This window comes from Diabrotica virgifera, chromosome 3, assembly GCF_917563875.1.
Source record: "Diabrotica virgifera virgifera chromosome 3, PGI_DIABVI_V3a".
NCBI lineage: Eukaryota > Metazoa > Arthropoda > Insecta > Coleoptera > Chrysomelidae > Diabrotica > Diabrotica virgifera.
The window spans coordinates 9,436,567-9,453,304 of record NC_065445.1 but is presented as its reverse complement, the minus strand read 5'-3'; the positions used below and the strand labels follow the sequence as shown (position 1 = coordinate 9,453,304).

Sequence of the window (16,738 nt, the reverse complement as noted above, 5' to 3'; positions counted from 1 at the left end):
TAGCTTAATAAATTATTTTATTATCATTGATTAATAAATAAATAAACAATTTATAAAAAAATTCCTTTAACGTAAATGGTCAAAGTCAAAACAGCAAATTAGTTGCCTTTTCAATCCAGAGATGTCGCTTTCAGTCAGTTTTCTTGTCCCAAATTAACAATTAAATTAATGGGTTATTTTTGTATTTACTTTACAATTTGTGGCTTAATTATTATAGTCGTGTTACGTTTTTAATCAGATTTAATCACAATTTTAATTAATTTTATTAACTTTCTCTCCGTTTTTATGAGTAGAATTTTTAGTTTATACTAAGCGTTGAATCATTCCGTGCTGTGTTAGTATGTAAAAAACAATATAATGGATCCTGAAACAGTTTATTCCAATAGACGAATGTGTCATCAACATTTCGGGCCTATATATTTTTCGGAAGGTTGTAAAAGATTCTAAGGTATTTATCTAAAAAATCTTTCTACAGTTGAGTCCACGAGTCTGTACCCGTGCGTCATCATTTAAAGCATCGGTACGAAATAAGTCGGAAATTTACTAAACGCAACAGCAAGTGACAGAAAGTTGGTATTACTCCGATCACGGGTTATAGTATAAAATTTGACGTTATCAAATAAATAGAATGTCAAATTTAAGTTTTGCTTTAAAATTTTGGTGCATAATTACAGCTACATTTGAAGTAGCTTAATAAATTATTTTATTATCATTGATTAATAAATAAATAAACAATTTATAAAAAAATTCAATAACATATTTTTTTGTTATTTTATTTACTTTGGCGAAAGATTAAACACAAGCATTCCTTAAATGTGTCAATGAGGTTAGCTTTGTACGTTGTCAAAATTATTCGTAAAATAACATAAACTTACCATAAAATTTCAAACTATAATATAAAATTAGTTGTGAAAACAACTGTTTGTATACAATAAAAAAACTTCAAAATGCAAAAATTCGACAAAATAACAGCAAAAAATTCAACAAACCGACAGCCACAAAAGTAAACCAACCAAAACGTCAGAAATTGTACTTAAAATATGTGAAAACATCCTCAATCGTCTTTTTTTGTACCTATCTCTTTTCAATGTACTGAATCTAGATCGTTCATAAAAATAACATGTGTTTTTACTTAATAACAGGCGATAGCTGGTTTGTCATTAGTTTCATGCGTGGAAGAGAATGATGCTAGATAAAAAGTACGTGTTTTATCTCGCCAGGTATTAATGACGCACGGATAAAGACTCGTGGACTCAAGTGTACAAGATATTCTTTCAAAAATGTTCATTTATATTAAACATTATTTATTATAAAAACAGTGGTTTCACATGACACATGGCAGTAGTGTTTAGCATTTTGAAAACAAAATGGAATATTTGAAGTTTTCAGTAAAACTATGATTTTTACTTATATTGGTTGTTCAGCCCCGATTACAGCACTATCTACTACTATCAGAATTTTAGACAGAACTTAAGACTTTTAGTATTTTTTAGTAGATAAAACTTTTAAGGTAATTTTTAGTTATAGTATTAACACTGAATTGTCTTTCTGTTGTTTTAATTTCCTGAGAAATTTCTTCAAAAATCCCCCAAAATTTATAGTTTGAATTTCCAGTGTAAGTATATTTGACAATTTAGTTGCCTTTCCAATCAAGAGATGCGTTAATTCAATCCGAAAGATTAACACGTGGAACGTCTAGAGCACATCTAGAGTATGTATGGTTTGTCCCTTTGGAGTAGGCTTCAATATTTACGTATCAAAAACAAAATGCAAGTCTTGCTTACCTGACATTCGGCCCAGAATGTTTTCAAATCTTCTTATCGACTTAAACATGTTTCCCTGCATATTATTCACGTTATTTGTACCATAAACTTGATTAAAAAGGTCTTCTTGGATGAACTGTATATATTTTTTAATACTATTTATGTCACCAGAATCCTTAATTTTTATTACGTTATATGAAATGATATTTTGCGGAATGCTGACGTATGATAAAGCTTTCAAGAATTTATTTACTTTTTCGTCTTTCAGCAGTTGTCCGTCTAACCTAAAATTTATAGTTTTATATTATGCAATATTTGTCATGAAACAATGAAATATTTTAAATTAAAAATAACACTAAATTTTCTCTTTTTTTTTCACCCCTGTAACTTAACATTATAGAAGTTTTCAGGGAGTTTAGGCCCTCGGTAATAATGTAATCTTTCATTCTGCGGTTAAATTTTTCAAAAATACTAGTTTTCTCAGGACTCGAAAAAAAATGAATGCATTTAAATAGTTTTGGACCAAGATGTTGCGCCTACCCTAAAGCTAATTCTTAATTTCTGAGAATTTTAAGTCTATAAAACTAAGACTACAACTGTACAAATTATAAAAATATAGTTACCTTTTTATGAGTATCTTAGCTTCTTTTCGAACCCTATCATCGGTAAAATTATAATTCTCTTTGCTCAATCTATAAGGATACATTATAGCTTGTGGATACGAATCAGCGATTCTTTGGATCAGCTTTGACACAGCAAAGAGTTTTGGAGAGTCAACGTTGACCAGCAACTGTGGTATCCACCCCAGAAACATCCAAGTAGGAATTTGTTCGGTCTAAAAAATATGTAATAGGTTCATGTAATATGTTCAAAAATATGTAATAGGTTCATGTAATATGTTCAAAAATATGTAATAGGTTCATGTAATATGTTCAAAAATATGTAATAGGTTCATGTAATATGTTCAAAAATATGTAATAGGACCACTTTTTTGTAGATAGTATGGTGCAAATGAAAGGAATAAATTCGATATTTCATAAACCAGCGATTTTAGAGAAAAATCCTGAAACAGGTCGATTTTTATTTTTAAATTATGATATTTGGCATATATGTCATACTAGTGACGTCATCCATCTGGGTGTGATGACGTAATCGATGATTTTTTAAATGGGAATAGGGGTCGTGTGCTAGCTCATTTCAAAAGTCATTCAATTCTCTATTTAGTTATATAAACATTTATATAAATATTTGTACAGGGTGTCCAAAAAATTTTTTTAATTAAATTATTTGACAAAAAAAGAAGAATATATGTAATTCATTTAATTCAAAATACATTTACTGTTGCCCAAAAACAAAAAAAATGATTATTTCACAAACAATCATTGCTTTTCGATTAAATTCAATGTTCATGCCAGCTCCCGCCAACCACCTGAAAAGCAATGTTTATTTGTGATCTAAACATTTTTTTCTGATTTCTGACAGCAATAAAATGTATTTTAAATTAAACAAATTACATAAATTCTTCTTTTTTGTCAAAAAATTAATTTAAAATTTTTTTTGGACACTCTGTATAAATAATTATGTAAATGTTTACATTACTGGATAGAGAATTAAATAACCTTTCAAAAGAGCTAGCACACGACCCCTATTCTCATTTAAAAAAATCATCGATTACGTCATCACGCCCAGATGGATGACGTCACTAGTATGACATATATGCCAAAATATCATAATTTAAAAATAAAAATTGACCTGTTTCGGGATTTTCCTTACAGTCGTCGGTTTACGAAAAAACGAATTTATTCCTTGCATTTGCACCTTACTGTATATTTAGCCTTCTAGGCGATTTTCGAGGGGCGAAAATATGCCCCTCGAAAGACTCAACAATAGCCCCTTTTACCTTACATTTGAAGGGCTATAGACCACAGTGGATCGATTTTAGTGTCTCAGTTTTCTTATTATGTCAACTTTCTGATGAAATAATTTGCAAAACCACAAAAGATACATTTTATTTTATAAACCAAGGAGAACGATAAGAAAACTTACAAGATTTTATGATTTCTACTAATTGTCAAAATATAACTAAACGGGGAAAACGAGTATTTGTAATTTAAAATTGATCTAGTATATTCGAAGATACAGCTGTTTAAAGTCGCCAGTTTTTTGAAAATCGCAATTTTTATCATTTGTAAACAGATATTACTTTTTCCTGACAATCTCCAATTGTATAAAAATTTAGGTGAAGGTAGTTCTGTATGTATACTGTGACATAATTTTGTCACCCTACTGTTTTCAGCTCCTTGTTTGTCTATTTATTATAATTTAACAGACCCTTTTTTTGTTTGCCGAATTTGATTTATGTGTTTGCGAATGCATTTAAAAGGGGGACCTTTTTAAAAGGTACACACCTCGATATTTCTTTTTCATTCTAAAAAATGCTTATTTGATATTTATGTAAATAACCCTTCGATTGTTATTCTAGAATAAGATGAATTCTTCCGTAATAATCTTTCTTATTCTGGAACATTGTAATAATGTATAAATTGGGGTTTTTGGAATTCGTAAGTGAGTTGTGAATTTAAAATCGTCGCGCGTCGGTGTATTTTTAAATTTGTAATTAGATAAATTAGTAGATTTGGTGTAATAGATAAATTAAATATCGTAGTTTGTAAAATAAAAGATATAAATTCAGTGTTTTTCATTTGTTTAGAAGTAAGTTATTAAAAATAAATAAAGTCAACTAAAACTAAACATTAGTGCCTAAAAGATCATAGAAAAGTCAAGTCAGTTTTGTAACAATACAACAATCTCTATTGTCCTTTTCATGATCATTTTTCAGTGCGTAACAAATGATAGGAAAAAGGGTAAGTCCGTGATAATACACATTTATGACATTTATTCTAACATGACATTTTAGTTAAATCTGACAGTTGTCACATTTTATTTTCAATTTGGAATAAAAACAAATCAAATGTGTTTCTTGCATTAATAAAATGGTATTTTCTTTGATTTGTATAGTCTTATAAATTATACAGATTATATTTGTAATATTATTATCTAATTAAAAAAAAGTTATTTTTTTATTATGGCGCCATCTATCGACAACTAGAATAACTAGAATAAATGTTATAAAAATGTCACCGACGAAATGTTATCACCGACGTGCCTTTTTTTCTGTCACATAGAATTTTCAGAAACTACTGTCAAGACCGATATGCCAGCTTAAGTTGTCCAATGGATAAAAAGACGAGACATATAACTAAAGGTTGTCCACAAGGTTCAGTGTGTGGGCCTATTTTTTGGGACATAATGTTAGAAGAACTGCTGGAACGGTTAGCTGTGGATCCTGAAGTTCTAGGGAGCATAGCGTATGCGGATGATTTACTGCTTATCATAGATGCTAATTCAAGAAGAGAACTAGAAATAAAATCAAATGGAGTACTTGAAAATATAAATGAATGGATGAAAAAAGTTAAACTAACTATATCAGAAACAAAAACAACATATAGCCTTATAAAGGGAAGACTTGAAAGAAATCCAAGTATACAAATAAGGGGGAAAGCAATAAAAAGAACAAAAATAACTAGATATCTTGGTATCATAATCGATGAACCAAGACTCTTTACAAACCATATAAATAGCGTCTGTGAGAAGACAGCGAAAGTCATGCATTGCATTGCAAGCCTAGCACAAAGGGAGTATAGAATTCCGTTCCAGCATATGCGCGTATACCTGAGTACGATACTTGCCTCAATTGTAGGGTACGGTGCAAGTGTATGGGCACACAGACTAACAAATAATACAAATATTGAAAAACTGAATAAAGCACAAAGAGGTTTCCTTGTTAGAATGACAGGAGCCTTCAGTACTACAGCAACATCAGCTTTAACAGTATTGACTGGTGTAATGCCCATGCACTTGGAAACACAAAAACAAAAACACAAAAAAACAATTAATGGGAATAGAAATCAGAACAAAAAGAGAATTAGAAGAAATATTATATAGACAATGGCAAAACGAATGGGATAATTCCCCTAAAGCAAGACGTCTCTATAATTTTATTCCAAATTTAAATAATATACCAAATTATTTTAACCCAAAAAAAAGGATTAATCCATTTTCTTACAGGGCACGGTCCGTACCCTACATACCTACATAGATTTAACTTAAAAGACAATCAATATTGTGAATGTGGAGAAATAGGCACACCAGAACACATAGTATTTATTTGCGAAAGACAAACAAATACACAAGAACTACAAAGAATGAGAAGAGACCTTGTTGGCATAAATATAGTAAATATAATACAAAATGAAGAATTATTTAATACACTAAATAATTTAGCGGACATAATATCAAAGAAACAATTAGAATTATATAATATTAGACGAAGAAGAAATCAAGTAAATAATATCCAACCTCTATGAATTTTAATAAGAAATTATACAAAAAAAATTAAAATTTCATATAAAAATATAAAATAAAATATTGGAATAATTAAATAAATATTTATATAATAAATAATTAAAAATTAATATCAAATATAAAATAAAATTAAAATAAAATAAAAAAAAAATATTAATCAAACAAAAAAAAATTAAACTAAAAACCTGAAATTTTAAAACTCAATGGTCTGAGGCTCACCGAAATACCATTGAGAATATCATAAAGTCGATTAGACCTGCACTTAAAATTATTCGTGACTATTTTTAGATGAATAGTGCTGGCATTTCTCATCTGAGAATGAGAAATGGGAGCACTTTTATAAAAATTATATGTTAAAAAAAAAAGTAATAATTTATCTTTTGTTTATTAGTTTTTGTTTAGTTGCTGTTATTTGTTTATTAGAATTGTTTACAATTTGTAGTTTTCATAATTAGTAGTAGATTAGGGCTATTGTTAATTAGTCAAATAGAAAAAATTCTTAAAATAATAATATTGTAATAAACTACTGTAATCCCATCAGGAAACGACCTGGATTAGTCACAAGAGGCCAGGTCAATTGTATAGTACTATAAATAAATAAATGTCACATACAATATAATGCGTTAGAAAGAAATCGAAAAACTGTGACGCACTGAAAGATGATCATGAGAAATACTGTACTTATTGGATTTCTTGGCTCGACCCTTTAACTATTATTTTGACCGCCTAAAAATTGAGCTTTTTATTTCATAAGTAGGCCAACACACGTTGTCGTTAATAATTTCTCTCACATGTTTGACTATTCTGCATTATTAGAATTAAACGAATTATACCCTATTCCACGAACATACGCCTGTTTTGGATAACTTCGACAACGAATATTTTACTGTGCAAAATAAGAAGAATGATAGTAAATTGCAAATTACATTGTTGTTTATTGGAATAATTATTAGCGCCATTTACTTTCGTACTTCTTATGTTGCACAGTAAAATATTCGTTGTCGAAGTAATCCAAAACAGGCGTATGTTCGTGGAATGGCCCATATTAAAATAGATAACAAAACCTAAATTTTAAGAGTTTAAGGAAGCCTTTAGGTGGTCGGGAACCAACGTTATGACAGTTTTAATTTTAACTTTAAATCTGATTTTAATCAAACATGTGCATGCGTACTAGCGTTCACGGCCAACTTTTGCGCAAATGATGATAACGTCAAATTAAAAAAAAGTACCTCGTTTTTTTATGAGATTAACATTACAATTATATTTAAAAACAAGCTGAAAATGCGATCATTATCATAACGAAAACTTTGTGGAAAATTGCTATTAGGAAAAGTTGTTTAGAATTAAAAATTATATTTCAATTTGCAATTATATCATTCTAATTTAAATGTTGTGAACTATAAAGATACTTTACTCAAAATTCATATTTTTTATATACCTCGTATAAAATTAATAAAATTTTATATGTGATGGTTGCATCATAAATCTTAAACCATGAAGAGCTTTTTATGAAGAATAACTTTTCTTCGTCAAATTAAAAATGCAAGTATTATAAATGAAAATGATGATTTAAAATAAACCTTATTTTCGTTTTCAGCACCATCAAAACCTTAGGTTAGACGAAAATTAGCCATTCACCACACCGTGGTCAGTATCTTGAGAAATAAGCGTTATTTTAAGAGTGCCACTCGTCTAGAAAGTCACATAACTTTCTTCTTATTGCATACTTTGACTTGAAATTTTCCAAAAAACTTCTTCATGAATTATGTTTTATTCCTGTGTTGGTGAAAATTATAAACTAAAAAGTTTGTCACTCAACTTTTTTAAGTAAACATGAAACTAACGAAATCTGACGACAAAATGTTTAAAAATTAACAACTCCTCTTTTAATTTGTTTAAACAGTTTGAATAAAGCACATTTGTTATTTAAATACTTCAAAGATGACACAGTAAAATTTTCAAAAGGAAATATTCACAGAGACCAAAGATACAGCCAGGTAAAGTCGAAAAATCATTAAAATTAATTTTTCGCATTTTTGCACAAAATGTTTTGCATAACATGTACCACCAAGTCTAGATAAAAATAAACTTCATATTCAGATTCAGCGGTATCGAGAATATAAAGAATCACCAAAATTGGTCATTCATCTTAAAGTTGATTTTCGTGGTCGGTATAACGTAATTTTAAGATTTGCTACTGCTCGCCTAAAAATGGAACAGTCTATTTATCATTAAAGGGGAGGCCGTATACTCGTACAAACCTTTGTTGTTAAAATACATTATTGCTTTCAAAATATTCTCAAATTGTATTTTTAACCATTAACTACACGAGCTGGCGTATTAGTCCAGGAACCGAAGCTTTTCAACTCGCAATTTTTACAGAATGGATCGATTTGCTTAATAATTTGATAATAAGTAGTGGATAGTCCAAGGATCAAAATCTATATGATACCGAAAGGCGCTTTTACCATGGGGGTGGTTGCCACCCCATTTCGGGGGTGGAAATTTTTTATTATATTTTGATCACAAAAGTTGGTAAAAACATTCATTCTAAGTAAAAAACGTTCTATACATTTTTTTGATAAAATTAATAGTTTTCGATTTATTCGCTATCGAAAGTGTTAGTTTTATATCGAAAAAATCAATGTTTTTAATTGTTTTTCTGCTAATAACTCCAAAAGTTTTCGTTTTATCAAAACAACTTTACTTAATAAAAATGTACCTTTTGAAAAAATACATAAAACCGTTTTTCTTAATTTCCTTTAAGACCAATAGCAATAGAGCTATAGTTTATTATACGTTAGCTCTTCTTTGTCAAATGTTAAATATTGTAGTTTCAAAGTCAAAAGACGGAAAAACTATGCATTTTTTGAGGACAACTTGTTTAAACTAATTTAAAGTATTTAAAAATCTCTATCTCTAGAAATAAAACAAAGGTCTCTAGCTCAAAAATTAAGTGACTTATAATGAAAAGAATGTCAGTCCCTATTTTTTTCAGCGAAAAAGTGATAGGAAGCAACTCCCTAATCACCACCCTAATTACAATTCGTCATTGACCTTATTTGGTCTTCTTTATTTATGTATTATTAATAGGCTCTAGAAGTTTGACCGGTTTATAATGATTAGTTTTTAAAAAAATGGAGTTAAAAGCGAATAACGAATTTTTGTAGTTTGGAAAAAATGGTCTTTTCTTCAGAATAGACAGATTAGAATCAGAGATAGAAAAAAATGTTTAAATATGAAATTGTAGCTTATTTAATTCCCAAGAACATGATTTGCAAAAATTTTTTCCACGGCAAAAATTAAGTGAGCTATTGACAATTAAAACTTGTAACAACATGCAAAAACCACCTTTACCAACCCTCTCAAAGTCACCTCTTTTTGCGACTGAGCATTTTAAAACGATTTAATATCAATAGGCTTAAAGATCATGCAAAAACCTACAAAATTATTTTTAAAAAACTTGCTAAGATAAAAAATAAAAAAGTTACGGTTAAAAAATCAATATTTTTTTTTGAAAAAAAAAAGGAGAAATCTAGTTGGAAGCATAATAATGTCAGTTAGCGGTGTTTTTGGTCGTTGACCTTATTTACTCTTCTTTGTTTATGTATTATTAATAGATTCTAGAAGTTTGACAGGCTTAGAATGATAGTTTTTATAAAACTGGAGTTAAAAGCGAATAACGAATATTTGTAGTTTGGTAAAAAATCACATTTTCTTCGGAATAGAAAGATTAGCATTAGAGATACGAAAAAATGTTTAAATATGAAATTGTAGGTTATTTAATTTCCAAGAAGCTGGTTTAAAAAAATTTTTTCTACCGCAAAAATTGAGTGAATCGTAAATGAGCCTATATAAAAAACATTGATTTTTTCGATATAAAACTAACACTTTCGATAGCGAATAAATCGAAAACTATTAATTTTATCAAAAAAATTTATAGAACACTTTTTGCTTAGAATTAATGTTTTTATCAACTTTTGCAGTCAAAATATAATATAAAATTTCCACCCCCGAGATGGGGTGGCAACCACCCCCATGGTAAAAGCGCCTTTTGGCATCATATAGATTTTGATCCTTGGACTATCCACTACTTATTCTCAAATTTTCAAGCAAATCGATCCATTCTGTAAAAATTGCGAGGTTTTGTCCTATATCAAGCTTCATTACTTGGACTATATTTTGTATGCCAGATATAAGAATTCTACTGCAAACATATTTAAAAATTTAATTTTTGACTCTGTTTATCTATCTAACCTCTCACTGGAATGCGCTTTACAATTGGTTTTAGTTTCGTTATAATCGGCGTTCTGGGAAGATCGTAATTTACAGTTTATTATTTGTTGTTTCAATTGTTTTTTAAGTAAGTACATCTTTCAATTGTTTTTTAGTCATTATGACATAAAATATATTTTCTTTATAAATAATACTTTTTCTTATGTAAAAAATCACATTTTAAAAAAAAATTTATTAGTAATTTTATTTATCAGGGAATCAGATTCCAGTTATAAATCCCAATTTGCTTACTGAGAAGGAACTCGTAATAGTCCAGAAAGCCACTGCGCATCCGCTAGGAAAAATATTCTAATTCGGATTTTTTGCACAATCTTACTCAAAAAGTACTCCTTTTAACAAATTTGCATGTTGCCAGGACCAAAAGGTGGTCAAAAATTTTTTAAACGTTTTTTTTTTGTTTTTTTCCTAAAATTATTTTTTTAGCATGGAACAAAGTTTTTTTAGGTTTTTTGGATCATTCCAAACAGAAAAGGTCTTTAGTGATTTTTCTCTAAAAATGATAGTTTTTGACATATAAGCGATTAAAAATTGAAAAATTGCGAAATCGGCCATTTTTAACACTCAAAAACTATGTGAAAAACTGACAATTTGAATGTTGCCAAGGTAGGTAAATATTCTTTAAACATCGATTGATGAAATCCCGAAGAGTTTTTTGCAATATAATATTCAAAACTCCGTTGTTTTTAATTTCTAATCTCGCGTGCGCGACACTATTTTCCACCGTTGCATGTGTATAGAGTATGGTGCAAATGAAAGGAATAAATTCGTTATTTCATAAACCGGCTACTTTAAGAAAAAAACCCGAAACAGGTCGATTTTGATTTTTAAGTTATGATATTGTGGCATGTATGGTATACTAGTGACGTCATCCGTCTGGGCGAGATGACGTAATCGATTATTTTTTTAAATCAGAATAGGGGTCGTGTGGTAGCTCATTTGAAAGGTTCTTCAATTCTCTATTCAGTAATGTAAACATTTACATAATTATTTATACAGGGTGTCCAAAAATTTTTTATTAAATTAAATTATTTGACAAAAAAGAATTAGAAGGACTATATAAATAATTATATAAATGTTTATATTACTAAATAGAGAATTGAAGAACCTTTCAAATGAGCTAGCACACGACCCCTATTCTCATTTAAAAAAATCATCGATTACGTCATCACGGCCAGATGGATGACGTCACTAGTATATCATATATGCCATAATAGATAGATAGATAGATAGATAGATAGATAGATAGATAGATAGATAGATAGATAGATAGATAGATACGTTTATTGACAATTTTTACATAGTAAACACTACATGTCATGTCACAATATACATAAGTCACTTTTGTATACATAGGAAATAACTAAGAAATAATACAAGAACACATAATATAACATATACAGTGAAAAATAGAAATATAAAAATACAAAAAAACAACAACAATTCAGTTAGGTGTAATATAGTTTTCATAAAAACGACCACACTAGGAGCTCAAACAAACAAATTCCTCTATACTATAGAAACAGTGTTCCAGCAGAAAGTGTTTTGCTAATTTATAAAATTGTTTAGAATTCATTGCCTTAATATCAATATTTTTGTTTAGGTTTAAAAAACAATTATACAGATTATAATCTATTGTATTAAGTTGTGTAACAGACAATCTGGAATATGGTATAATGATATGACTTTTGTTTCTAGTATTATACTGATGTTGATCAGCATGTGTTTTTACATCTTGTATATTATTATGAACAGTTATCAATGTTTCAAATATATATATTGAAGGTAAAGGAAGAATGCCATACTTTTTAAACAAGGGTTTACAGCTGGCACGATATTCCGCTGAGTCAATAATTCGGATTGCTGCTTTTTGAAAAGTGAAAACTTTATATGCATAGGACGAGTTTCCCCAAAGAAGTATGCAGTATGTCAAGATACTATGAACCATTCCAAAATAAACTGACCTAAGAACATCTCGACTCACAGAAGTAGCCAAATTGCGCATAGCAAAAATCTGTGAGGCAAGCTTCTTATCGCAATATCGTAACTTAAAAATACAAATCGACCTGTTTCGGGATTTTTCCTTAAAGTCGCCGGTTTACGAAATAACGAATTTATTCCTTTTATTTGCACCATACTGTCGGTGGAAAATAGTGTCGCGCACGCTTGATTATTAATTAAAAAACAAAGGAGTTTTGAATATTGTACTGCAAAATACTCTTCGGGATTTCATAAATCGATGTTTAAAGAATATCATCTTACTTTGGCAACATTCAAATTTTAACTTTTTCACATATAGGTCTGGATCCCGCGTATGAAAAAAAAGTTGATTAATAGCAAGCTAAAAATTTGTTAATAGCTTAAGGGTGTCTAGTCGGATAAACTTTGATATATGGGAACACTGGAACAGGGGTAGTTTTAACTGTGGAACAGGTTAAAAATTTGGAACGGTCACACCACGAAAACGGCACATTTATTTTTTCCGACAGAACAGACTTAAACTCTCCGAACAGAGATTAAACTCTCATGCAAAAATCAGACTGCTATTTATCACCTGTCATAATTCCTGTCATTTGACATATTCTACATGTTCCACCCATTAAAACCCCCATTTGGTGATAAATATCAGTCTGATTTTTGCATGAGAGTTTAATCTCTGTTCGAAGAGTTTAAGTCTGTTCTGTCGGACAAAATAAATGTGCCGTTTTCGTGGTGTGACCGTTCCAAATTTTTAACCTGTTCCACAATTAAAACTTCCCCTGTTCCAGTGTTCCCATATATCAAATTTTATCCGACTAGACACCCTTAAGCTATTAACAAATTTTCAGCTTGCTATTAATCAACTATTTTTTCATACGCGGGATCCAGACCTAATAGTTTTTGAGGGTTAAAAATGGCCGATTTCGCAATTTTTCAATTTCTAATCGCTTATATGTCAAAAACTGTCATTTTTAGAGAAAAGTCACTAAAGACCTTTTCTGTTTGGAATGATCCAAAAAATCTAAAAAAACTTTTGTTCCATGCAAAAAAAATAATTTTGGGAAAAAAACAAAAAAAAACGTTAAAAAAATTTTTGACCACCTTTTGGCCCTGGCAACATGCAAATTTGTTAAAAGGAGTCCTTTTTGAGTAAGATTGTGCAAAAAATCCGAATTAGAATATTTTTCCTAGCGGATGCGCAGTGGCTTTCTGGACTATAAGTATTCGCTGATGCCGAATAAGGTTTACAACAAACAACTAAGTGTATTTAAAAAAAAAACAAATCCGCTGTTTTTAAGTGTATTTTCTTGTGGCGTATAAAGTACGCCACGCGTGTAGTTATGTTATAACTTGATGCGCGGGTAGTTAAAGGGTAAACATCTTATTTATTTTATATACCTAATAATTAAATTCACTATAAAATGTCATTTATATTTTATTAATAGCTAATTTAAAATTTAGTTTGACATTCACGAAGTGTTAAACTTAAATGTAAATACCAAATATCCTATGCTTTGCTTAACAAATCCAGATTAAAACTAGCTTACTTACTAATAGCAACGATTTCAGATGACGTTTAGTGTGTCGGAAGAAAATAAAAGGTTTGTGACGTCACATTTTAGACTTTGAGGTCGGTTATCTCGAAGATGGTTAGAGATATCAAAATGCCGTTTTCAGATTTGAATTTAGAAAACAAAACTACATAAGGGTCCATCGGTAATTCGGCTGTAGGTATTACAGGAGCGGCGACGCAATAACATACAGACTTTGCGAATTTATAAACGAAAAGTTTTCGTTGATAATACATAAAAGTACATACCTCTCTCAGAAACAGTTCCTTGTGTGTAGTGGCCAAATTCTCCTGCATTAAAATACACGGAAATAGCTGCCTGGCTTCCGAAGAATTCAGCTTCATCGCCCTCAACACGAACAGCATAAACTCGCCCTCCAAAGCACTATCATTTTTGTTCCTAATAAAGTGTGCAAGTTTGATATAGGTATCAGCAACCTTTTTAAACTTATCAGAAGAATCATTTCTATCCATCTCGCTGTCCATTTCCTCGATGGTGCATTTTTCTACCGAACATTTTAACGTATTCCAAGCATACGTCTCTATATCCGCGATTGTATTGAAAGAGATGCTCAATACTGAAGAAAGTAGTTTACAGAATGTCAACAGACTTGTATTACGTGACATTAATTCAGACATCTCAATAAGCACGTCGAAAAGCTTGTTGTTAGTGGTTAGTTTTATTGATTCATCTTCAGGACGTTTCAGATTATCTCCTAAAAAAACATTTACTATCAAACAACTGCAAATTGGAAGATTGTGTAGTTCTTTATGTATCAAGAATCAAATAATTAGGCCTGGATCCTGCGTAACAAAAAAAATTTTTATTATAGCAAGCTGAAAATTTGTTAATAGCTTAATGATGTCTAGTCGGACAAACTTTGATGTACGAGAACACTGGAACAGGAACAGGGGAAGTTTCAATTGTGGAACAGATTACAGGTTTCGAACGTTAGACTACGAAAACGTCCCATGTATTTTGTCAGACAGAACTTCCAATTGATTTGTTTCCCTTTCATTAAACTCTCATGCAAAAATCAGACTGCTATTTACCACCAATATAGCTCCTGCCATTTGACATGTTCTACGTGTCGGATTTATTAAAATGCCCAACACATTCGTCGAACAAACATTTTTTTCATATATTATATAAAGCTTGCTATCGAATAAACTTAAAAATAACTTGCTAGTTTTCACAATCATAAACTTGTCAGGATGACACGTTTCACAATTAAAATTACGTTCCACAATTAAAACTTCTCCTGTTCCAGTGTTTCCATACATCAAAGTTTGTCCGACTAGACACCGTTAAGCTATTGACAAATTTTCAGCATGCTATTAATCAACTTTTTTTTGGACGCGGGATCCAGGCCTAAATGTCCGAGCCATAAAAAAAAAAGAATGTGTGTGTACTTTGTACTCACGTAAGAAGTTATTCTTCTAATATATAATTTTAACGAAGTAAATATACTTAACAGGTTATTTGTATTTTATTTAAATATTAAACTAACTTTCTTATCTACCACTTTCAAAATCTTTTAATTAAAACAACCAAAAATTTAAAAAAATATGTGAATCGTCCAGGATTGAAACCCGCAACCTTCCAATCATTGGCCCAACGCTCTACCAACTACGCCACCTAGCTTCTTTAAGTGACACGTAAGTTTCGGATATAATTACACAACACGGTGACAAATAGACATATTATAAAAATGTTATACCTACATACATTAATATTTTATTATCTTACTACAGAGAAAGACAAATCCAAAAATTATAATAAATAATACATTTACTAAAAACACTAATATATTCTTTTAATGACTTATTTGCGCTGATACACATACATACATACCTATCTTGAAAGATTAGCAACGAACTGTTACTGTCTGTGTGCGCATGCGCGCAGATTTATGAAATTTTACTCTCAATCGCGCCTAAAGAAGAATAACTTCAAAAAATGATTGAGAAGAGAAATGGAATAGACCTTCCTTCTTTTGTATGATTAGGTACTCCTACATGAAGAGTACGACAGGGATGCATTTTGTCACCACTGCTATTTAATGTATATAGTGAAAGCATCTACCAGGAAGCCTTTTTGCAAACCAAAGAAGGAATCGTAATCAATAGAGAGGTTGTAAACAATATTCGATACGCGGACGACACTGTACTACACACACCGGCAAAATTAGCCGAACACGTTAAAAATGGGACATGTTTGATGTCTCGTATTTCATAAACCAGTGGTCCGATTTAAGTGATTCTTTTAGTATGTTATAGCCTTATTATTTAAGAATATCGGTGTAATAATATTGTTGCTAGACAGGTAAATGTCATTTTATACCGGGTGTAACAAGCATACTGTGTTTTTTTCTTAAAGTTCGGAACACCCTGTGGAATATTCCAGCATATATACAATATTAAAATTAAAACTCGATTGTAGAATTATGCTTTCTTAACATTTTCTTTTTTGATTCATTTGCTTATGTTGGAAAATAAAAAAGTTATGTGCTTTAACAACTAACCATGTTTTTTATCAATACATCCTCATAGTAGGATAGAAAAGTATGCTAAATTTGCAATTACTCGAGCGTTCTTGGGACCTGGAGTGGATTGTGAAGAGTGGGTGCTACAACCAAAAAAAGTTGAGTTAAATTTTCCATAAAGTGTGGGACTCTCCATTTTTCAATTTAATTTTCCATTTCCA

General features: G+C 30.1%; 1 protein-coding gene across 1 annotated transcript in view; it reads right to left on the bottom strand.

The window, feature by feature from the left end:
* Positions 1 to 16,738, bottom strand: part of LOC114324552 (DNA-dependent protein kinase catalytic subunit) — a 105,402-nt gene that overhangs the window by 15,857 nt on the left and 72,807 nt on the right. Inside the window, exons 23-25 of the mRNA XM_028272413.2 lie at positions 14,281 to 14,747; positions 2,387 to 2,598; positions 1,785 to 2,047 (exon numbers count right to left, since the gene is read on the bottom strand). Of these exons, the coding sequence (XP_028128214.2) occupies positions 1,785 to 2,047; positions 2,387 to 2,598; positions 14,281 to 14,747 (942 nt within the window). The remainder of the gene's footprint in view (positions 1 to 1,784; positions 2,048 to 2,386; positions 2,599 to 14,280; positions 14,748 to 16,738) is intronic.